The 25,215-nt window shown below is 37.9% G+C and overlaps 1 protein-coding gene across 4 annotated transcripts in view; it reads left to right on the top strand.

Moving 5' to 3' along the window:
- Positions 1-25,215, top strand: part of UNC5C (unc-5 netrin receptor C) — a 411,855-nt gene that overhangs the window by 360,504 nt on the left and 26,136 nt on the right. For all 4 annotated transcript variants that reach the window (XM_001365174.4, XM_007495711.3, XM_056803309.1 and 1 more), the window contains one exon: positions 6,828-7,061. In XM_001365174.4, the coding sequence (XP_001365211.2) occupies positions 6,828-7,061 (234 nt within the window). The remainder of the gene's footprint in view (positions 1-6,827; positions 7,062-25,215) is intronic.

Here is a 25,215-nt window from a genome sequence, read left to right as displayed (position 1 = left end):
CCATTTTTTTTCTTTTGAAAATCAAGAAAATATTTGAACTCTCCCAGTATCTTTTCTGTTGTCCTTAAGCTTTTAAATATTAGTAAGGGAGGTTCAATAATCACATTCCCCAATTCTTTTAAAAATACTATGTATCTGTGTGTGTCTAATTGTTTCATGACTTCCCTGCACAGTGGACTCTTGAAAAAAATTCCTCTTTTCTTTTTCCTCTCCATCAGAATTATTTCCCTTTTTATCTTCAGAATTTGATTCTTAAGACTTTCCATTCCCTCTAAGTGTGACCTCTCCTATAGAGTTTCAGTCCATGGTACCTTATCCATCCATCCTTGTAACTCCTTGTAATTTTGCTGCCTGTAACACTTCCCTTGTCTCTCACAAACTGTAGGAGGATGTAATAGGTTTACCTTAAAGGTTCCTATCATATTCCCTATTAAGAATCAAATATAGGACAGAATTTCCCCCTTTTGATTCTTCCACCCCTTGAAGGTTGAAATTATCATTAAAATATGTCAAGATATTAATTAGCTGCTCCGCTCTCCACAGTGAGAAAATGCTCCATCAGATATCTGGATAATTGAAGACCCCCCCCCCATTACTGTATAACATGTCTGGACCAGATATGTTTTGTTCCCAGAACTCCTCTCGGGGTTGTAGTGAACTACAAGATCAAATAATAGTCATCAGTGAAATGTGGCAGAAAGATAATGCCATGTGACCTCTAGTTGCCTTAAACAGAGCATACATAGCTTCTAAACATTGGGAGGTGTTAGTCCCACTGGACACTGCCCTTTTTATGCCTTCTCTATAGAACTGTGTTCAGTTCTGAGAGTCAAGATTAGAAAAGATGATGATAAAGAGGGAAGAGGGAAACAAGAATGATGAGGGAACTTGTGTTATATGAGGAGTTGTTGAAAATATTTGTCCCAAGGCTGTCCTCCAGCCGTCTTAAATTTTTGCTCTATAGTCTTTCTCTTGGTAATTTCAACAGGTCTCTTGAACTTAATTACCATCACTTACTTCTCTTTCTTTAGTTCTAGATTCTCTCTTGGGCTCCAATTGTGTCCAGTTACCAATTGGACATTACAAATCACGAGTCCTATAGACATCTCAAACTCAGCATGTCCACAAGAGTACTCATCTTTTACCCAAATCACAAGCCTATTCTGAATTTCTTTTTTTCTATTTAGTGCACTACTGTCATTCAAGATACCCAGTACCACAACGTTATTCTCACTCTTGACCTCTCATTCTCCCTGACCTCAAATATAAAATCAGTTAGCAAATTTTATAATTTCTGTCACCAAAATGTCTCTTGCATCCATTCCTTTCTCTTTGCTCCCATGCCCATTGCCCTACTTCCACCCCTAACAATCTTTCTCCTGGTCTGTTGCAGTCACCTCATAATTTGTCTTCTGGCCTTAAGATTCAGTCACCTCTAGTCTGTTCTCCACACAGCTGCTAAAGTGATTTTTCTAAAGCACATGTCATTCCACTCCTCAATAAAATCCAATTGTTCCCACTTGTATTTAGGATCAAATATAAACTCTTCTGTTCAGCTTCTAAAGCTTTTTACTACCTGACCCCAACATACTTTTCCAGCCTTGTTATACATTAGTCTCCTTCCTGCAATCTACAATCCCACCAATATATACAAAACAGACTTTACTCACCAGTCTTTCAAATATCTGAAGGCAATTATCACACTGTACCCTGCACACTTTTCTCCCTCTTTTCAATCTGTATTTATTTCAACCAATTGCCCAATGGCATGGGTTTGAGTCCCCTAACTGGTGGTTGCCATCCCATGGAAATAGTGTCAGAATTCTTCTAAAAATATGGTGCCTAGATGTAGACTCAAGACTCTAAAAATGAAAAATATTATTCTATGGATGGCATTAGAAAATCTGAGGACAATAGAATTATGGAACCCCTTATTCTAGATGTTATACCTTCATTCATGAAGATTCATTAAGATTCATTCATTAAGATCTGATTAGCATTCATGACCATCATCGATCATTCAACAAGTCGTTATTATTATGTATTGGGCACTAAGCTGGGCACTGGGGATATACAGGTAAGCAGTTGTTTGTCCTCCAAAAACATTCTGAAAGGAAGGGCTAGGGGTAACTAGGTGGCTCAGTGGATTGAGAGCCAGGCCTAGAAACTGGGTTCAAATCTGGTCTGAAACAATTCCTAATTCTGGGCAAGTCCCTTAACTATCATAGCCTTCTGCCTTGAAACAAATACACAGTATTGATTCTAAGAAGGAAAGTTAAAAGAAAGGAGAAGGAGCATATATAATGACAAAATACAATGGTGACAAAATAAATCTGAGGAAACTTGGTTGGGAGAGGAGGAAGGATATTAACAGCTAAGAGGAATCAAGAAAAGTCTTGTGTAGAAGGTGGCACTTGAGCTAACTTTGGAAAGAAGTAATGTATTCTTAAGTGGAGGTGAGGACGGATTGCATTCCAGATGCAGAGTGTAGCCAGTGCAAAGGCCCAGGAGATAGATGAAAGATGGAATGAATGAAGAAAAGCAAGTTGGTGGTTTTGGCTAGATGGCTCCTGAGGTCTTTTCTGCCTCTAGTTTTGTGATGCTGTGATTGGGTATAACTGAGACTTGGTTAAAGGAAGTGTAGCTTTTGAGTGTTTGAATGAGAATGATGAGGATGCTTGAATGTTCCAAAATTGATTCAGCCTCTTCATTTCTGCTGAAGTCCTATCCTCTCCGTTCTAACTATAGAACTATCCTCCATATTCTGATTCTTGCGTGTTTGTGTATTTTTTATTTTTTTGAAGTTTGTATACTTATACTGAGGGGATAGAAAACCTCTCTGATTAAAGAAATTTCCCCTAGTTAAAAAAAAAAAGACTAAAGTCCTGTTCACCCAGGCCAAGAATCCAACATGCCCAAGTGATCTTTCTGCTTCAGTTTCTTCTTCCAGGACTGAGCAAATAGACTCAGCAAAAGAGATGGGATGAGAAGCAAAAGAAAAAGTGGCTAAAATCATCATGCTTTCCTTCCTGCCAACTTTTTCCTAGGTGACCTTTGACTTTACGTGAAATGCATATCTCCTCTATTAGCACCCTGAGCGCAGATTCTTGAAATGATATCATTCCCTCCTAAATATTCTTTTGGCTAGGAAGAGACAGGAAGAATAGGAAACTCGTTCTCACTCATCCTTCTTCTTTCCCTGATTACTTCGAATGCAGACATGATTTAAAGAGTGTGGTCACCAGTTCCCCTTACTCTTGTTTCTGCTTCTTAATATTTCTGCTTAGATTAAATATGTGCCTTTTCTGTATGAACCAGGCATTGCTATTTTTTTTTAAATAGTGTCTCCATTCAGTTCAGTAGTTATTAAGTATTCCTTCTGTTCAAGATACTATGTTAGATTCTGGAGCTACAAAGGTAACTAAAATGTTCCCTATCTCAGGGCATTGCTTTCTACTCAGGGAATATAACATGTACACAGATAGATAATTGCAAGGGAATTTTAGGGATGAGACCTGGCCTGTCAACTATCCTGACACCTGAAAGGATATAGGAGGGGCCAGTAAGGTGGCCCAGTGGATTGAGAGCCAGGTGTAGAGACAGAAAGGTCTTGGGTTCAAATGTGGCCTCAGACACGTCTTAGCCATGTAGCTCTGGGGAAGTCACTTAACCCCCAATGCCTAGCCCTTTCTGCTCCTCTGCCATAGAACCAATACACAGTATTGATTCTAAGATGAAAAGTAAGTGGGTTTGTTTTTTAAAGAAAGGAGATAGAAGTCTCAAAGGCAGAAATGTGAGGCAGGAATGAAGTTCAGCCATGAAATCCAAGTGTAAGTATACTCACATTTGAGATGTCACTTGTCTGGAATTTGTCTTCTTCATCGTTCTAAGAAAAGTAGTTGCTGAATGTTCAGAAGATAGCAGGTGTTGAGTATTCTGAGACAGCAGTGGCTAATTTGCATACAGCAGGGCATTTGCTCATTTTTTATATAATTGGTTTCTAAGAAGGTTTGGAGAACATATACTTTGCTTTCTAATGCATTTGTTGCTGAGAAGAATAGAAAAGAAAATAGAAGAGAAAATAAAAGATATTCCTCTGCACTGTACCAATTTTTGCTTAGAGATGAGAAGGAAGAAAATTCTTGTTAAAAGAGTAGAGTTGTTTGTTTGTTTTTTACCAATATTAAGAAAAAGGTTGCTGTCTTTTCCTGTAAGAGCATAGCACTTCAGCCGAAGGCATCACCTAAGCCTAAAACCAGAAATGATGGATACTTTAGCTGCTGTTGAGGAACAAGCCTAGAGAAGCAGCAGAACGAGCACAGAAATGAAGCATCCGAGAAGCAGTTCAGCACTTTGGCTTATCCAAAGTGATGCTCTGCCTGGTGAAGTGTCAGTCACGCAGGGTAGATAAGCTCAGCTTAGCAAAGGAAACATTTCTTCACATAGAAGCCATGCTTACCAAGGGACATTTTGCTAACAGTTCCCAAGACAGAAAAGGATAACAAAGTTTGTGAATTGTGACTTTCTCTGAATAAATATATTTGTTATTTGTGTGATTTACTACCCTGGGACATTTACTTTGTGTTCCCATTCTCCCCTTGGACATTATGTACAATAGTGGGATTGTGGGTCCAGGTTTGTAGATGGAATGTTCTATAAATAGTATATACCTGCTTTCTATTTTTGGCAAGTATTTTGGTTAATGTCAATTGTGTATATGGTGGCTGATTTATTAATGGAAAATATATCAATTGGAAATGATAAACTATGGTGTTAGCAGATAGGAGTTATAGAATATTAATTCTACAGCCACATTCCAGCTGGGAGAACCCCAACAGACTAGATGGAGGCATGTTGAAAGAAAATGAGTCAGACAGAAAGGATAGGTGTAACCTGAATGAGAAAGACGGTAGAGGAGGTAAAAAGTATACATTACACACACACACACACACACACACACACACACATACACACACACACACACACACACACACATTCCACTTCATTGGCTGACTCACACGAATCAGAGGTTGAAAACAAAGGAAAAAAACATAGTCCAGTTTGCTTGTACTATAGAACAAAACTAAAGAATAAAGATGTACAATAGACTGAAATCATATAACTATTGTAGGGAAAAAGAAAAAAGAAAAATAAATTATTCTTTTTATTACTTTCATAATATACCATGATCTATGATACCTACTAAAAATCTTCAAATCCTTTTTGGAAATGTATGTGATGTAAATTATAAATATCAAAGTGAAGCAATAAATAAATAAATAAACAAACTCTTCTCTCTTTTGGAACAGTTTCCCAACAGATGGTTCTATTGCCATCAACGTATAACCCTTGCCAAAAGCCGCACAAATGTTCATGGCCCAACTAGCAGATAGCCACCTGAGGTGGCTGTTTCTTCTGTTTCTTTCGTCATGGAGACTAAACTTGTTCACTAAAAAAGAAAAAAAAATAATGGATCCCAGTCCTTGGCCTTCAAGCCTTATACAGATCATCTGCTATTCAGCTTAAGGCAGCTGAGATTAAACCTGAATTTGCAGAGCCTGGTTCTGCTCCCAGCTGCTTTTACAATACATCTCCCCCATTTATTTCCATTTTTCTCCAGGTAATTTGAAAGACCTCATACCACGTGCAGAGTCTGAAGTGTCAGATGGGGAATTAATTGAGAGACTTTATCCCTCTGAGCATATGGAGGGTGGTTTAAAAGCATTCAGTTTTGACATATACTATTTCCCCTACTGTCCTGTTGGCAGGATTATTTGGGAAGGGCATTATGGAGTTGTGGAGGCTCTATGTGTGAGTGTGTGTGTGTGTGTGTGTGTGTGTGTGTGTGTGTGTGTGTGTGTATTTCTGTCTGTCTGTCTGCCTGCCTATGGAAAAGGTTGGAAAAAAAGGAAATATTGGACAATATCTGTTACCTTTCAAAATCTTAGTTCTTTTAGAAATATAGTCAAGTAACAACAATGCCATATACCCATGTTGATGAAGGTTGAGCCAGAGGAGGATACTCCCTTCCCCTCTTCATGCACCTGAGGACTTTTCTCACTTTACCTGCCCTTCTGCCCAGCAGCCTAAGGGGAGCGCTTCCTCATTCCCTTGTCTGGTGTAAGGCGGAAGACTCACATGTAGCATGAGGGTTGCAGTTTGGACACTCTTTTCTGGAAAATATTCACTGTCACTGCCATATACTAATAGTACTTCTCATGAAGAAATGAGAAACTTTAAAAATTACTCAGGATCTGGAAGACTGACTTTTAAAAATCAATCATGGGAGAGATAATTATTTATTATTTTATCTGATTTTAGTTAATTTTATAGATACACAAACATATATCTATATCTACACAAATATACATACATAATATTTATGTGTTTATGTGCCATTTGAACTCTTTTGATTGATTGGTGGGGAAGTGAAAATTCCCCTAATCCACTATATTTACTTGGTCTCAGATCATACTTTGTACTTCATCCAACCAACTAACAGGAAAACTGGACCCATTTAGCTCAAGTACTTTGTAATCTTTCTGCTAGCAACTCCCCAACACATGCTAACAATCTGTTTCTTGGACACTACTCATCTATATATCTTTTCTACCCTAAGATCCTTGAGGGTCAGGATGTTCTCGCTTTATACTTGTATTTCAAGCACAAAGAGATCAGTTCTAATTATCCAGAGGATATTACAACTTTCCTCTGATTCCCATAGCCAAAAGAAAACTAAAATACAGGTTTCCTACCTGGTTTGGTCATTGCTATACCATGAGCTTGCAGTATTCTCTTCAACTGTGTGTACTTTCTTTCTCTCTCAGGATGTCGTAGTGGTTGGAGAAGAAAATTTCACCACCCCGTGCTACATTCAGCTGGACCTAGAGGCTTGCCATATCCTCACAGAGACACTAAGCACATATGCCTTAGTTGGGCAATCTACCACCAAAGCAGCAGCAAAGCGCCTAAAACTCGCCATCTTTGGGCCACTGTCTTGCTCATCTCTGGAATACAGCATCCGAGTCTACTGTCTAGATGACACACAAGATGCACTTAAGGTAAGTAACTAATGAACTCCATAGTCATTTTTAGTTCTTTCATTTTTTCCCCAATCCATCCTACTCTTTAATTCAACAATATTTGTTAAACATGAGATGTTGGATATTGGGGATACCAAGAAAACTATTGCAAAATATAAAGCTAAAATAAGTTTATATAAGTTATTGCTATTTAGTAGAAAAAATAATTATTAAAAATGGGTAAGTACTCTCATGAGTAAGCACACTCATGAGAAGGTAAGCTCCATGCAAATTTAATTTGTGCCATAGTAACCCCACCACCAATCTAGTGCCAAGTCTGGCACAACGGCGGCACTTAAGGAGTGCTATAAGGAGAAGCACTATGAGAAACCTGAAGAGGGACAATTAAATTTGGACTTGGTGTTGGAGTGAATCTGGGAAGATTTCCTTTAGGAATAAGCATTTGACTTGTACCACGTGGTGATCAGTGACTTCCAAATTGTCCATTTCAACAACTTTTTCTTTGTTCTATTCCTTTGTAAACTTTTTGAAACATTTGGCCCACTGGACCTGTGCTTCCTGAATACCCCCTCTGCCCCTGGTTTCCATGGAATCATGCCCCTCCCTCCCCTTAGTTCAGCCTTTATCTGGCTGAACATTCTTTGCTAGTTCAGTGTTTTCCTTCTGACCCTTATGTGAGGGTGTCAATTCAGTTAAATAAAAAAAAAAATACCATTCTCACTCATCTTTATTTTCCCTCTCAGTTGGTGATATTATTTCTTCCCATGAATTCAGCCATTTTTTTCTTCATGTAAATGACTCCTAGAACTCTATTTCCTGCTCTGGTCTCTTCTCTGAAGTCCTCCAGTCCCACATGTCAGGGGTATTGGACAACTCCTGCAAATTTGCAAACTCAGTGCATAGAAAACTGAAGTTGTCATCTTTTTCTTTGAACCTGACCCTTCTTCCAACCCCCTTATTTCCATTCATTATAAGTATAACTGGTATTTATGTGAAGTTTTCAGAATGCTTTACCTTCATAACTCACTCTTTCATAATGACGATCTATATAAGAGAAGGCTGATGACATACCTAGATGATCACTTGCTTTTTATGTCCTAGAGGACTCTTTGACTCTTCCCTCACCCAGCACCTTTTACCTCCAATGTAACCAATTACTGTATCTTATTGACGTTATCTAGAGGATAGCCTTGTTGTTCTCTCATTCTCCTCCTTGATTATTCACATTACTACCACTCTAATTCAGATACTCAAACCCTTTCACTTAGATAATGATAATAACATCTTCAATGATCAGCCTTCCAGCCTCCTTTCTTCAAGTGTTTCCCCTCTCCAGCACATTTTCCTCATGGTTGCCAGTTTACGATCACCCAAAGGGTCTGACCATGACATTCTACTGCTCAAAAATCTTCAGTAAGTCCCTATTACTTCTAAGATAAATACAAGTTCCTTAGCCTAACCTTTAAGATCCTCTGTAATCTCGTGAACCACATTTTCACATTGTTCTCATTCATGGAATTTATATTCCTGTCCAATTATAGAAGCTATTCCTCAAGTTCAATATGCTTCTGAGTTTGTGCCTAGGCATGAGGGATGATCTGCACAAACTCAGAAGCATATTGAACTTGATTTTCTATGTTAAATGAAAGCATTCACTGGCTTTCAAGAAAGAAGGGACCATCTAGTTCAACTGCCTCATATAGAGGCTTCTCTGTAAATTAAAAAAAAATAGAGGTTCAAAAAGCTTGCCTTACTTGTCTAAAATCTACTTTATAGTAAGTGGCAAAACCTGGATTCAAACATAGGGCGTTGATTCTAACTCTATTGCTCTTTCTAGTACAGTGCTGCCTCTCTCTGAAATTTTCCTGGAGTGCTCTTTGCCTGGACATTTTCTTTGATCCTTTCCTTCACTTGTCCATCCAGCAAGCATATATTAAGTACCTACTTACTTATTATGCTTGGTACTAGGAACACAAGACAATGAAATATCCTTTTCCTTAAGATCATATGTTCTCTTGGGGGAGAGAGTGTTGGAATACAAAATATATAGAGATAAGGAAATTCAAAATTTGTACAAAATTCCATCAAGAGGGAGAGAATAAAAACAACTATACAGATCTGGTTAGACCTAGTATGGGAGGTAACACAGGAGCTGATCCTTGGAGGAAGTTAAAGATTTTATAAAGTGAAAGAGGGGCAAAAATGCATTCAAAACACAAGGCACAGAGAGCATCTAGGTGGCTCAGTAGATTGAAAGCCAGGTCTAGAGACAGGAAGTCCTGAGTTCAAATCTGGATTCAGCCACTTCCTGGGTATGGCAAGTCACTTCCTTGGCAAGTCATTTAACCACCATTGACAACCTTTACTACTTTTCCACCTTGAAATTGATTCTAAGACAGGAAGTAAAAGTTTTTATTTAAAAAAAAAAAAACCACAGGGCACAATTAAAGGTGGACAGATGAGAGATGGAATATCATGTGCACAGAAATAGGCCAATTTGGCTGGAATGTTAAATCTAACGGAACCAGTGCTATCAGTCTAGATAGATAGGCTGGATCCAGAATGTGAAGGTATTTAAATGCCCAGAGACATGAGTATTGAATACTGAAGATAATAGTCAGATGCCAAAGTTTCTTAAGTAGAGGGAATGACATGGCCACACTACCACATTAGAAATATTCATTTAGTAGCATTATGATGGAGGGATTGGTGAGGGGAGAGACTAGAGGCAGAAAAATATTATTATTTATATAATATAATAAAACAGAGATTATTATAAAAATCTAAACAAGGAGTTATCTAGATCAAACCTGAACTAAGTTGGTTTTAGTCTTAAGTAGAAAGAAGGGGATGCCTATGGGAGGTGTCATGGAAGTAAAATTGATAAACTTTGTCAATAGATTAGATATAAAGGCATCCAGGTGGCATAGTGGTTAAACTGTTGGACTTGGAGTCAGGTAGACCTTCGTTCAAATCCTGTCTCAAATACTTCCTAGCTAGATGACCTTGGGCAGGTCACTTAACCTGTCTATGTCTCAGTTTCTTTATCCATAAGAAAACAACAGTAATAATAACACCTACTTCCCAGGGTTGTTTAAAGAATTGAATATGTTCATGAATTAATAAATGTGAACCACTTGTAAACTTTAAGGCACACTATAGAAAGTTGTGAGTGACAGCAAAAACCTCTAGGATAACACCAAGACTAGGAATGTGGATAACTGGAAGGCTAGTAGTGCCCTTAATAGAAGTAAAGAAATTAGTTGGAAAGGAGGAGTTTTTGAGTCCAAAGGGATGATGTATTCTATTTTGGACATGTCCAACAAGTAAGATGGGACTGAAGCTCAGAAGAGAGGCTATGTTGGATATTTGTACACAAATATGATAAATACACAAGGCTACGTACGCTAACACAGTAAGCTGTTATATTTGTACACTTCCACATTTTTCTAAGTTGTAGGCTTCTGGAAGGGACAGACTAGAACTCCTTTTTTCACTTTTTTATCTTCATTCACTAGCATAACATGCTGAATAACATTATTCGCTATATTATATCACTAGTCTGGATCTATTACTTCATCTGTGTAAGGAATTCTCATATAAATGCATATGGACTCTTGTTCTTCACCATATAGAAGGTTGCCTTAGAAACTCAAAAGTTAAGTGATTTGTACAGGTCAAAAAGCCAGTGGGTGGCAGAGGGGGAACTTAAATCCATGATTCTGTGACAGAATCATGCTGTGTAATATGAAGATATTATATATAGTAGGTGACTAATAAATGTTCATTGATATTAATATTTAATTAAATATAAGTAAAATTTAATTATATTAAACTAAAAATAAAATAAGAAGAGAGTAGATGGGGAGGGCATTCCTAACATGAGAACGTGGAAGGTGGTATGAGTTCAGACATGAAGACGATAATTGGTTGTAGTACACAATGATGAGTAGTAGCAAATGAGACTGACTGAAGGATAGATCAGGCCCAGCTAATGGGCAGGGAACAGAACTTTGGACTTATTACTGTGCCTATAGAAATGTGAATTTGTAGCCATTTTGAATGCTGTCTAAAAATTAAATGTTTCAGAGAACAAATACAATCAATATCCACATGAAAATATAAATCGCTAATAACAATAGCTATGCACGTAAAATGAAGTTTCCCTTTATCCCCATTAAATTGGCAAATACAAAAAAATGAGAGAAATGGCAAATGTTAGAGTGTTTGTTCCTAAGGCAGGGCAGGGTCTCTAAACTCCTGCTGTTGGAACTGTGGGTTGTTTCAATCATTCTGGATATTAATTTGGAAATATATGACAAAAGTAACTAAACTATTTATACCCTTTGACCCAGCATTACCACTACTGAGTTCCCTCAAGGATGTAAATGATGGAAAATGAGGTCCCATGCACACCAAAATATTCATAGCAGATTTTGTTTGTAGCGGTAAAAAACTTGAAATAAAAGGAGTTCAGTTGGGGAGTGTTAGGAAAAAATTCACTGTAACTGCAATGGAACATAAAAAGGAAATTAGAGAAATGTGGGGAAATGTATATCACTAATGCACAGTGAAGAAAGCAGGACCAATGGAAAAGAATCCACAATGGCTATAGTAATATAGATAAAAACAACATCACGGCAATTTAATCAATGCACTTTGATTAGAATTCAGGTTACATTTGATATCCAATTTTGGTTTCAGAGGACTGATGTTGGAAAACACTTCCCTCTGAGTAGTCAGGTAAAGGACTATGGATGCAAATTGTTGCCTATGTTGCGAGCAACATTATTGTTGTGTCAGTTTCTTTAACTCTGTTGCTTTTCTTCTAAGTGAAGAGGGGAAGGGGAAGTGATGGTGTTATAACAAAAATTAATAATATATGTATTTTAAATTAGGTGGATCCTTTCATGGACAGGGTGATCAGAGAGCATGTATTTGGATAAACTATTGTCTTTATGCCTAATTCTCTCAATGGGTTTTATTTATGTTCCTTAAATTTCATGAAAAATGTAGAAGATAGTGGAAGAAATTGACCTCACATGCTGATGGTAGTGAATTTTCTTCCATGTTTATCTCATGTTTCTTTCCTTTAACTGAGATTGCCATCTTTCATCTTTGTGCGCTCTCTCTCTCTCTTTCTCTCTCTCATATTGTGTGTGTTATTCTTGTGTGCTTCTTATTTTAATTTGCTTTTTCATGTTATTTATAGGGGTTATGGAAAAAGGGGGGAAAGTATCTGACAACAAGCTGTTATTTTGCAGAATAAATAAAACTGGCATGATTGTTCATTCAAAATACGAGGTTAATTGTTTCTCTAGCATATTGGTTACTTACCATATTTACCTATCATATAACAAGAATCTTGGTATTTTTGCATTATTGTGGCCATAAGGTACAAGGAAGTCTCATTTGTTATTCATGTATTTTTAATGCTAAGTGCCAGCTCCCCAGAGGCAGAGAATCTATAAATGTCTTTTTGTAAACCGTTGATCATGATAGAAACAGCTTGGGTTGTTTTCACTGCTTCCTCTTATTTTTCTTTATTAAACCTGTTCATCTGCCTTTCTCAGTGCTAGCAATTTGCATTTATCTTCCACAAATTAAAATAAAATAATCAAAATTAGATTTTAAAATATATACTGCATAGACCTGGTGCCCTTTTATTGAACTATCTTATGTGCACATTTAACATGTATGGCATGCATCTAAAATATGAGACATACTCCATATCAATTTTGCAATGAAGGTATTCTGCATTATTAAAAGATTCACTCTAAGGGTCCCCAGCTCCTATAAAGATCCATCCTATTTTCCAGGCAGAGTTCAAAGGCATAACTGATGAGCTGCACTGCCAATTTTTTAGGACTGTCATTTGTGCTAAGAATATAAAAGAAGGAACTGCTATACTTTGTACAAAATCTGCCCCTACAACCTGTGGGCATATATTCTTCCCTGTACATTGACTTTCTCTGGTGCCAGGAAATATCATTTTCTTTATGTGCTCAAATGCTGCTCAGCAGAACATCTCCTAGGATGTTAAAGTTTATTACATCTGTATTTGGAGTATTGGGAATGCTTTATGCATTTAGCTAGAAATTCAAAGAAGCATTGGACTAGGAAAGAGGCCGAACACTAAGTGCATGCTTACTCTAAGGGTCATATTCATACACTTGTTGAAAGCTTATAAAAGAAGAATTATTTTTTAAGTTTATTTAATTAATTAACTTAGAATAGTTTCCCATGGTTACATGAATCATGTTCTTTCCCTCCCCTCCTCCTGTAGCCAATGAGCAAAAGAATTATATTTTTCCTAGATCTGTGGGTATTAGGGATCATTATTATCATTTTTCATAAAATTATCATTTGGTCTAAAAGAGAATTTAAAAGAGGGAAATGAATGGCTTGAGCATCAGTTAGCCTTGAATTACAATGACATCTTCCCTTCTCTCCCTTCTTCCCTGTTTGGATCCAGAAAGGTTTTATGATATTTTCTGTTAGTCACTTTAGATGATAGAGCCAAAAGAAAAAAATAGTCACTTGGAACTTCAAAGCTTCCTTCCGCAATTTGGGGAGTACTGCTGTTGAATGAGAATGCCCACTGTGCCTGCAGAAGTAAAAGGCATGGCTGATGGCAGATAACTGCCTTCATTTTAACACCTTTTGTTGTGTGTGTGTGTGTGTGTGTGTGTGTGTGTGTGTGTGTGTGTGTGTGTGTTTTGAACTAGTGAGAACCCAGTTCAAGATGAGTTCAGCTAAAGTTGTGCTAAACATGCTGAGAATCCTGAGATAGTTTGGTTTAACTTCTGGGTTTAATCTTTAGTTAAACTGAGAAGTCACAACGTCTTGGAAAGATTGGATTTGGTCATTCTGAACTCAGGCTTTCCTCTTCACCCTTCTCCAGTGATTACCACAACATCATTTGAATATTCATTCTATTTTTATTTTCTGAGGCTCTAATCTTAGCAGAAATAAATTAATAAGCAAATACCTGAAATATTTAATCAAAAAAATTCTTGGAAATTTGGCAGTGCTGTGCAACTAAGACAGGGCAGTTTTATTTGAGGAAATTGAAGGGTATTTAGGGAGGAAGAAAATGCTTCTAGGGTGATGCATGTTTTGCCCCCCCCCCCTCCCAATCCAAAGAATATCAGTTACAACAGCTTTCTTCACTATGGACAAGTTTATATTAAACTCCAAGGTTCTAGGCCTCTGTGGGACTATTTGCTGAAAGAAACCGCCAAAGCGCCCAGTAGATATTATTCATTAAATCTGTAAAAAATACACATATGATATAAACAAAATACAAGGTGGTGAGCCAATCTGGTTATATTTATTTACTGAGGGGAGGAGGGAAAGGAGTGGAAGATAAATTGTTTTACTTGGATTAACATCAGTTCCATATGCCCAGATGCTGCTAGTATAATGGGCCTGTTTAGAGCATGCAAATCACATGGTAAGAGGTGAGAGAAACAGCAAGCAGAAGGGAGAGATGAACCGGTGTTTACATTTGAGTGCTATTAGTCTGCGCGGAGCCTATTCCAAGGCAGCCAAGCACAAAATTTTAAAGTAAGAAAAGGGGCCTTGCTCACCCACGCTCCATAGCCCACCCCTTCATTTTCAGTGCCCTTTTCCCTCTTCCTGGCTACTCAACGTTAATGAGCTTTCCCAGCATAAAAAGAGCCTCTCTCTCCCCCAGGGCATTATCCCTTGTATCAGCCCTTCCCATGCCTCTTCACCCTGTCTGCTTAATAAGAGGCTTCTTCTCCTTGGCTAAGACACTTACATGTGGACTTCAACCTTTTAGGTGCCCTATAGACAGTGTCAACCTGGAAGAACAAAGAACCACTAAAGCAGTTACAAAGAACAAGTCTTTAATCAGGAAGAGAGAGACAGAGTTCTTATGGCGACCACCCAGAGCCAAACTCGGGGACTCTGGGAACAATGATTCCAGGAAAGTTCACCACAAATGGGAATGTCCACCATGGGATTTTCCAATGAACTTAAGAACTTGGGGTTTTATAGACACTTAGGGAACAAAGGAAAGGAAGGACAATGATTGGCTTACATGGAGACTAGGGAAGGAAGATTGCAGCCAGGGATTTGGACTACCTGGGAGAAGCCTAGATATAATGGGAGGAGCTTCTAAGGTAAAAAGATACTTAAAATTAGATTATATCTACTAATTCTATCTAGGGATAGATGGGTACTTGAAGGTTTATTGTTTAGTCTAGGACAAGGGTCAGTGTGGGAGTCCTTTGAAGGCAAGTTCCCAAGGAATAAAGGAAAATTTGAGGAGGTTCATAAAATAAGGTTGTCAGGGCATCTGGGTGGCTCAGTTGTTTGAGAGCCATACTCAGAGATGGGAGGTCCTGGGTTCAAACCTTGCCTCAGACTCTTCCTAGCTGTGTGACCCTGGACAAGTCACTTCACCCCCATTGTTCTTCTACCTTAGAACCAATACACAGTATGGATTCTAAAACAGAAGGTAAGAATTTTAAAGTAAAATAATAAAAAAACAAAATAAAATAAGGTTGTCAACAGGGACTATGTGTACAGACATGTGATGTAGTGGAGAGAAAATCTTGGATTCAGGTCCTTCCTTCTTCATCTACAAAAAAATTAGAAAGTTGGAACAGATGAAGTCCCTTTCATCTCTAAATCTATGATCTAATGATTCAAAGGAAAGTATCTAAAAGGTAAACTTTTCAAGCAACATTGCACACTAGTAGCACAGGTGTTTAGGGGGTAACTATTGATTCCTACAAATTATATTTACTATTAAGGGCTAATCCCCTCATCCTTCCTTACATTTAGGAATTGAATCACAGAGACTTCTAAAGAGACTGGGACTGTGTGCTGTTTGTCTTTTCTCTAGTTTTTTTCTGTAGCTTTGTCTCTTCTAGACACACTATTCTGCCTTTAATTACAATAAAACAGTAGTCAGACAATAAACCTTGATGAAGCACCTACTAGGTATCAAGCTTTGGGGAATATTAATAAGAAAAAAGAATGACAGTTCCTGTATTCAAGGAGTTTATAATCTAATGGGCAAAGACAACCCAAAAGAAAGCTGGTGTGATGCTGGAGAAGAAAGTACCTGTTGAGAGCAGAGTGGAGTCGAAGCCCAAGGGATGCAATTGGTGGGGAAAGAAGAGCTTGCTGGTCTAGGAAGTATCTTTCCATGGAAATTGTGGAAGGAACCCTCCTAGGCGGAGGGACATAAAGTAATGAGGGTACTGAAAGAGGTGTGAGTATCAAAGCCAATAACAGTCTCACAGGGTGATGTTTCCAGGTGTAAAGATTTCCTAGTGATCATGGAATTGTAGACCAAGGAGTACAGAGCAAGGGTTTAATATAAGAAGCTAGATAAAGATTAACATTATCTCAACAGGGGTGGCTAAGTATCTCAGTGGGTAGAGAGTCAAGCCTGAAGACAAGAGGTACTGGGTTTAAATCTGACCTTAGATACTTCCTAGCTGTGTGACTCTGGGAAAGTCATTTGAACCACAATTGCCTGGCCCTTGCTATTCTTCTGCCTTGGAATCAATACTTGGTATCAATTCCCAGACAGATGGTAAGTGTTGTTTGTTTTTTTTTTTAATTAACTTAAAGGAGAAGAAAGATTAATAGACACCCTTATAGCACATTGTCAATTGGTCAAAAAGCAATAGATGTCCTTTGGAAATAATTAGAAATCATTTCACTAAAAATAGTCAAAAGGCACAACAAGTAAATTGAACCAAACCCTAACCAAAATTGGTTTATCTCCCATTAGAGCTGTGAAACACCCAAAATACACTGATATTATCAAAAGGCTCTCTACTGGTGAGATTCACATGAACTCAGCCATGGATATGTCAATAAAGAGAAGCTGAACATTTGTTCATACATATCTGTTTATGGAAATGGGGACTTACAATAGCAATACAGTACCAGTACATTATCATTAGAAATTACAGATGGATTATTACTAAGGAGCCCAAACATAGTGATCAATATAGATTATACTAGGAAAATAAAGAAAATATCCAAATGGGTCACTACACACTGAAAAATGTTGCATTCTTGCTTGAATAACTCAAATTAGAATTATATCACCAACTTATTATCATTCACAGACTAACAACCCCGCTCCATACTACAAATATAGACATCAAAATATCCTGGAGAACCAAAATAATAAATATTAACATTGTCCACAACTACCTCATATCACATTGATTAGTAAAAAGTTAAAAAAAACAGCATTTTTTATTGATGTCACTATAGCAAATACTCAAAATCTCCAAACAATGTGGAATAAAAAGCTGTAAAAATATAAAGATCAAGTTCAGGAAATCAGACATGTGACACCAGGTTGAGGTATCTACTTGATGCCAGAACATCAAAGGCATATGAACCTACAGGGGATGAATTTATATCCCAATTTTTTCAACTACAGAATGTAGATTTTTTTCAAACCTACCTGAGAAAGCCTGCTAAGTGTAAAATACAAAAGAATAATAGCAATACAGTAACTCATCCCAGACCATTTCAGTGAATAAAATGAGTAAATAATAGTAGCATTGATGTTAATTTAATAATCATACTAATAATAGCAGCCATTTGTATGGTGCTTTTAAAGTAGGGAAAGTATACCTGTTAACTGATTTTCATAATGTCCCTGAGAAAAACAGGATACGTATCATAACCCCCATTTCACATATAAGGAAGATAAAGTCTAGCAAAGTGAAATGATGCTCAACAGTTCTCGGCTAGGTTTCAAACCCACACATAGAGCAAATTCGGTATTATTTCTCCTATATAGTACTTTGTCTATTAAATTAATCTGAATGGATGGATGGGGCAGAAAGAGTGTGGGAGGTGTGAGAGAGAGGAAGAATCAATTACTCCAGGCTAACATCTGCCCTTTCATAATCCCCCTTAATACTAGTGCCTTCCTTCTTTGATTATCTCAGTCAAGCCTGTTTGTATCTTGTTTAGACATAGTTATTTGCATGTTGTCTCTCTCCTTAGACTCTGAGGTCCTTGAGAGCAGAAAAAAACCATCTGCCTTTTTTGCCTCTCCAGCATCTATCAGTACCTGAAACATAGTAGACCCGAAATAAGAGCTTTTGGACTAACTGATTTAATAAACAAAGTATTAATTTTAAAATGGAGCTCCTGAAGTTTTAAAAGGAATGTCAGTAGCCTCAGTGAATAGTAGGGGAAAAAAGAGAAAAGCAGAAATGGCTTAAATGTCGAAGTACAAAATCTTCCTTTTCCTCAGGAGAGAGCCAAGCAGCAGACATGTGGCATGGTCATTTTCCCCCAGCATCGTCTTTTGGCATTTCCTTTAGAAAGTGGCACAGACTTTGCTGTCCCTGTGAATAGGAAAAGCAGTAATTCAGAGCAATATTCTGCAGCAGTGGCAGCAGCTGCTGTGGGAGTGGAAGGCAGTCCTAGAAATGAAGTGACTTGAGTGGAAAATATTTGCCAGTGGTCACAAGAGTCGAGCCTTGGAGTTATTAGGAATGAAGTGGGGCAGACTCACACAGGAGGAGAGAAGAGCACCCCAGCAGGCATAATGAAAGAAATTTTCCTGGCATAAGCCTGAGCCAGGAGTCAGGAAACAGACAGGTGGACTGAAAGCAGATTGACAGTAGGGAGGGACCCAGTGCCAGGCAGTGCAGCTTGAAGGCCTGGAGGCCAGGGAGACAGACAGCACATGGGGAACACAGGATTTCAGGAGCAGCAGCAGCAATAGGCTCTGAAGAACTGGCAGAAAAAAAGGAGCAAACAGATGCTTTTTTCTTTGGCCTTTGCTTCTGGGAAGTGTATATAGTCTTAGCTGTGACAGTCACAGTAACCAAAGAGTTGAGTTTCTCATTCCACACCATATCCCCAAAGAATATAGCCCACTAGGCAGGATTCACAAATGAACAGAGAGAGGACAGAGCCTGTGACCTCTGAAAAGGCTTGTAATAAAATAAAATAAAAAAAATACTACCCTGAACAAATATTAGGTCTTCTGAGGTTGTACAAAAGGCTCACACTGTGTCTTTTCAGCATGATTTAATGGAAAGAACTCTGGATTTGGCCTTGGGAAAACTAGGTTAAAATCCTCCCTTAAATACCAGCACTATGACAACATAATTCATCTTTCTCAGTTTTCTCATCTATAAAATGGGGATTTTTATATTTCTACTACCTACTCCACAAGTTCAAGATGGGAAGGTACTTTACAAACCTTAAATTCCATTCAAATAGCATCATTTTTTGGCTTCTTCTGTACCATGTTGAGTTGGTTACTCATCCTCTGCCCCCTTTTGTCCAAATCGAATAGATCTCAGAGCACTGAGGGTCATCTTTTATTTGTCTTTGTTTCATGATTTGTTATAACCAAAAAAAAAATCAGCACCTACTGATGATAATATAAAGCTAGCCTTGTTGAGCTGCTCTGTGTAAGTAAGCCCTGGAGGGTAAGGTACACATCTCCAAAAACTGATTTCTACATTCAAGTAAGTAGTATGGCATCTTAACCGCAATGAGTGATAAATCAAGTTTATTCCATCTATGGAAGAAGATTCTGGTCTAAAAAGATGAAAAAGATGTGGAAAGTTGGGTGGTAGGTACACTATTTGATTAGCTAAAGTTAGTTCTCTTTCCTCTTCCTGATAATTCTAGTGCTGGTGGCTGAAGAATTACTCACCTGAGACTGCCTGAAGCTCTCTATGCGTGTAGGCAACTTAGGGCTGTCCATTTTAGGAAAGAGTAAGGAGAGATGAGACAGTGGAAATCCATAGCACTGACTCGAACCTCCTTTCACTTGAAAGCTCAGCTTTACTATCAGAACAAATAATAGAGTTTCTTAGGCAGAAGATAATCCACAAACCAAAGAACTAAGAGGTTTACTGTCTCAGAAAAGGAAGGCAGCATCTAGGTGGGAATAATGATGTCAAGCAGCGAGAATAAAAGGAGGTATTCAGGAAAGGAGAACAAGGGATTAGTTCATGAAGTATAGAATATGATCCTGGGAACTTTTGGTCCCAGAAACCCAGAACTCCAATGCCATAAGCTCATTAATATCTCCATGACCACTGCCTTACTTATTTTCAAATATGTCTCCAAAGTATCTGGCATACTGCTATATTAGTTTACTAGAGGTGCTATTTTACCTTTTTAAGTGACTGACTTAGGAAATTTAGTACATATAAATCCCTAGCTTAAAAAATAACAGTATTATAATGATAATTAATCATAATGGCATTTATATAGCACTTTGAGGTTTACAAAGTCCTTTACAAATATCACTTCATCTGTGATCTCAACCCCCTGGAAAATAGTTGCAGTTATTCTGCCCATTTTATACTGTAGTATATATGCTGTAACAGAGGTTAAGCTAATTGCCTGGGTCACACAGCTGTTAAGTGTCTGGAGCTGAATTTAAACTCAGGTCTCTCTGACTCTAGGTCTATTTCTCTATCCACCTCTGAAGCTTTCTTCTGCCTCAAACTCTACGCCCTTTATAACCAATGAATTACCAGTAGTTTTTATTTTACCTCCACATCTCATAATTCTCTCCTCTCCATTCACTCACACAGTTACTAGGCTAGTTCATAACAGTATCTAGACAATAGCTCCCTAATTTTTATTTCTACTTTTAATCTTTTTTCTTCTTCAAATCTACTCTCCACAAAGCGTGACAAAGTCATATTCCCAAGGCACAAGTCATTCTTGTTCAAGGAGTTCCAATGGCTCAATTGGATCAAAGATCAAATACAAACTCCTCAGAAGACATCTAAACCCAGCTAAAATGGAGCTTATCCCAAGTTCTCTAGCCTTATCTCTTACATCATACACTTGTCTTTCAAAAATTTAACATGCTTTCTTCTACCTCTGGTCATTTGCATAGACTATCCCTGGATGACTAGAAAGTCATTCATTCTTATCTCTGCTTCTCACCACCCTTGAAGGCTTGACTATGGATTGATTGCTTTTTGTGTGAAGCCTTCCCTGAACCCAAAGGTCCCCAGTGCCCTCTGCCATCAGATGACCAGAGATTCAATTCTACCTGTGAAACACATGACTTATAAGTCTTTAGGCAAGTCACCTAAACTTTGTAGGTGTCAGCTTCCTCTACTATAAAGTGGCATTAAACTGGATAGCCTCTGAGATCCCTTCCAGTACTAGAACTATGATATTCCATTAAGGAGGATCTCAGCATGCTTCTGTTGTGTATCCATTGACCCAACCCAAGAAGCAGGTAAGATCCCCAAGTTGCATTCTGAGCACCTACATTTAGTAGTTGTCTTGCTTTTCTCCCTTTCTACTAGGACTTTATAACATAAATAGTATTTATCCCCTAATATCCTAAGAGGCAGCTATGCTTACAAATCAGAACAAATCCCTTCAAATGTACAATCCTGAAAAGGGCCTAAATTTATTACTGCTCTAAATAACATAGATTGAGGCTTCCACCATCTCTCAGGTAAGTTGTTTGCTATAAAACCTACTTTTTCTTGTAGCTGGATTTCTTGTTTCTCTCTAAGGTTGATCACTTGGCTATTTCTCCCCAAGTCAAGATACACTCATTCAGTATTAGCTTCAGTGGCTAACTCAAGAGACATCAGTCACTAATTGCAAATGAAGCAGATCTTACAGGCTTGTTCTGATTACTGTCCAACACAGAGGTCTTGGTTGTGAATAGTCTGCTCTTTGCACTGTTCACTATTGGTTTCTTGTGTTCATCTTTGCCATCACAGATGGATTAGAGACTCAATCGCATTGTCCTAGATAACAAGGCTCTTGAGAAAAATCTGTCTATGAGCAGAGTCAGAGAGGTGGGGATAACATTTGAGAAGCTAGAACTAGACCTCTACCTCCTACAACAGAGGAATATAGTCAATCTTGATATAAGACAAGCTATTTGAAATATCTAACCGAAAGCTAAAGGAATTCGAAGGGGAGAGTAATTTTACAGGTAGTAAGGATAACCTCATTTAAAAGAGGGCTATGTTTCTCTCTGAAAGCATGATTTTGTCACATTCTGCTTTTCATGTCAACATTGTTTTCTGTGTCTTTATATATATTGCCATACAAACTATTTCAACATAAAATTAATGATTTTAAGGGAACCAGTATTTCTCCCCCTTCTATTTTATAGGATTATAGATTTAGGCATGGAAAAGAGCTTAAAAATCTGATAATTGAGTCCTTTCATTTTATAGATGAGGAAACTGAGACCCAAATTAAGTGACTTAAAAGGACATACAGGGTAGTAGGTGACACATAACGAGGGATGAGATGATAAGGTCCTATACTAGAGGGGATTTTGTCAAAGGAGAGAAGGGGAGCACAGATGAGAGATGCAGAAAAGGTAAAATCAGCAGCCCTTGGCAACAGCTTAGATATAAGAGGTGAGAGATAATAAGGATCCCAGGATGACTCTTAGGTTGTAAGTCTGAGGGACCAGGGCATTGATGTCACCCTCTAAAATAATATAAGGAAGGTAGGTTGGTGGGTGTATTAGGAGGTGTGTTAATAAGCTCCATTTTGGACATAATGAGTTTAAGATGCTTACTGGACATTCAATTTAAGATGTCTGAAAGGTGGTTGGGAGACAATTAGGTAGCACCATGGATAGAGCATCAAGTCTGAAGTTGGAAGGACCCAAGTTCAAATTTGGCCTGGAACATTCCCTAGCGGTGTGACCTTAAACAAGACACTTAACCTCAAGTGCCCTCACACATGCTGTCCTTTTTTCTTAGAATTGATAGTATGACAGAAGGTAAAGTTTTATATATATGTAAAAGCAGCAGTTGGAGATAGGAGATAGGAGGTCATCAAAGAGGTTAGGGAAGAACTGGTAGATTTGAAAATCAGGTGGTAATTACATCCATGGGAGTTGATGAAATCACCAAGTGAAGTAGCAAAGAAGGAGAAGAAAAGAGGTGCCAGGAAAGAAGAGTTATAGAAAAGTGCTGATCTAAACTGATAGGAGTTTCATCAACTAAAGAATTCACAGACTCCTTATCCCTGGCTTTACAAACTTAGATTTATTATGTTACACATTGTGTAAAGCAGGAAAGTGTCCAGAGGAGAAAAACCAGGAAAGGAAAGAGCCTTGAGTTCATGACACATGAGGACTGGTTGAAGGGAATGGACCAGTTCAGTATGGAGAATTTTTAATGGGGTACACGATATGGAAACAAATATATTCAAAGCAATTTCATATAGGACAAATGGGAAAAATTAACAGAAGCAAAGAACTTGAATTAAGAGGGATGGGGGGGGGGGGGAGATATAATGGTTGCCTCTGGCTAATTTAAGGGCTGGAATAAGGAGGAGAAGGGATTCAGCTTCTTCTGTTTGGCCCCTGAGTATAAAATCAGAAATAACCCAAGGAAATTCTTAAAATACAAATTTAGGCTCAATGTCAGGAGAAAAAACAAATTTGTAACCCAAATCTGTCCAAATCTGTCCAAGAATGGAATGGATTGTTTAAGAGAGGTTTAAAAGAAGATCTTCCTTGAAGATTGCCAAACAAAGGGCAAATGACCATTTGTTAAATATAGGCATTTGTTTTCATGAATGTCTTAAATCACATGGCAACTAAGATTGCTTTCAGATTTCAAGTCTGTGATTCTAATCCATAGGTATGGCTACTTAGGTCTTTGGATGACGATCCATATTAAGAAAATCGAGAATGATTCCAACATGTTTTAACAAACAAAATAGCCCTTGGTGATCTTTGCTGTTCATAAAATATGCAGATTTGATACATTGTTGGATCCAATTACTTCACAGAATACAACACATCTTCTTTTAGACATCCTAGGGAGATAATTTGGACATAATGAAGATCTATAGTAATCAGATAATTACTATCGATTGCTCTTTAGACATCTTGATGAGGTAATTAGGCCATACTGGAAAGAAGCTAGAACTGATTGATTGGCACAGCCTTAATCTAAAAGATTTCTAATTATGTTTCTTTTCTTCTAATGGCTTATAAACAAACATCATTTTAGCTTTAGAATTTGTCAGGTGCCAGGTTCATTGGGAACATCAGCTTTCTCTTTTATGCTAACTAGACAATGAACATGATCAACATATGCTTATTATACATCACTGCTGAAGCAAAAGCAACTTCAATTATCCCTGGCTGTTCTTTTCCTTCCTCTCTCTAAAGTCCGGGCTGTCAAGATGAAGTGTGTGGCTCAGGGTTTTCTGGGTGAGTGAGAATTGTGGCAGCATTGTGATTGCAGGATGTATTTACTCATCTGGCTTGTGGAGGGCTCAAAGAAGAGTGTATTAAGCATGTTAAGCCAGGCACAAGCAGCCTAAGCTACGCAATGTGCTTCAATACAAAGTATTTTCCATGCCTGCCTATGTGGTGCAGGGGCTAGTGTGAGAGCTTCATAGTGTACCCAGGTAACATTGTCACTGAGTGATGGCCAATAGTTAAAGGCAAATAATCCATGCACTTCTGTGCAATAGGGGATTTATACTCTCTGTGTAATAGGGAATTTCCATCTCTCATTTGCCATTAGACATGAATGAAAAGAGCTCCTCTTTTTCATTCTCCTATTTCCTACCCAGTATTGGATTTTTATTTTCTTAGTAATAGATTTGAGTCAGAATACTGGTTTGACCAAATGGTTGTTTCTTGCTTTTCATCATTTATAAAGCAGCTTGAAATGAAGCCATGGTATGCCTAATCAATTTAAGTTTGCTAGCTGAGTCTTATTAGACTAAACCCTTATGGATTGGACTTCATTAAATAAATATGAAGGCTGATATTCTTCTGAATTGCAGCACTGCTCACATTCTAGTCTTGTTTAGATTCCAAGATTGGTATGTCATGTTGAGCTAGTTGCAGCACCTTGTAGGAATCCTCCCTTGAGACTAAAAGCACATCACTTGTTTACTCTGAGCATCAGTAGCTTGCAAACACTTTCATCCCCCAATTTACTCTATCTTACTTCTGAACTACACTGCCACTTTTAACAGCAAAGAAAGTCTAAAGGTGACATCCCATACCATGGCATAGTAGTGTATGTAACAAGATATTCATTCAACTGGAATCACAAGCCATTCTTGTAACAATTATTCCCAGTGCTCCCTCCCATCTTTCCTCTCTCTTTTTTGTCTTTTCCTTCTTCCTTCCTCTCTTCATCCTTTGCTT

This window comes from Monodelphis domestica, chromosome 6 (genome assembly GCF_027887165.1).
Source record: "Monodelphis domestica isolate mMonDom1 chromosome 6, mMonDom1.pri, whole genome shotgun sequence".
NCBI lineage: Eukaryota > Metazoa > Chordata > Mammalia > Didelphimorphia > Didelphidae > Monodelphis > Monodelphis domestica.
This window is presented reverse-complemented; position numbering and strand designations above follow the sequence as displayed.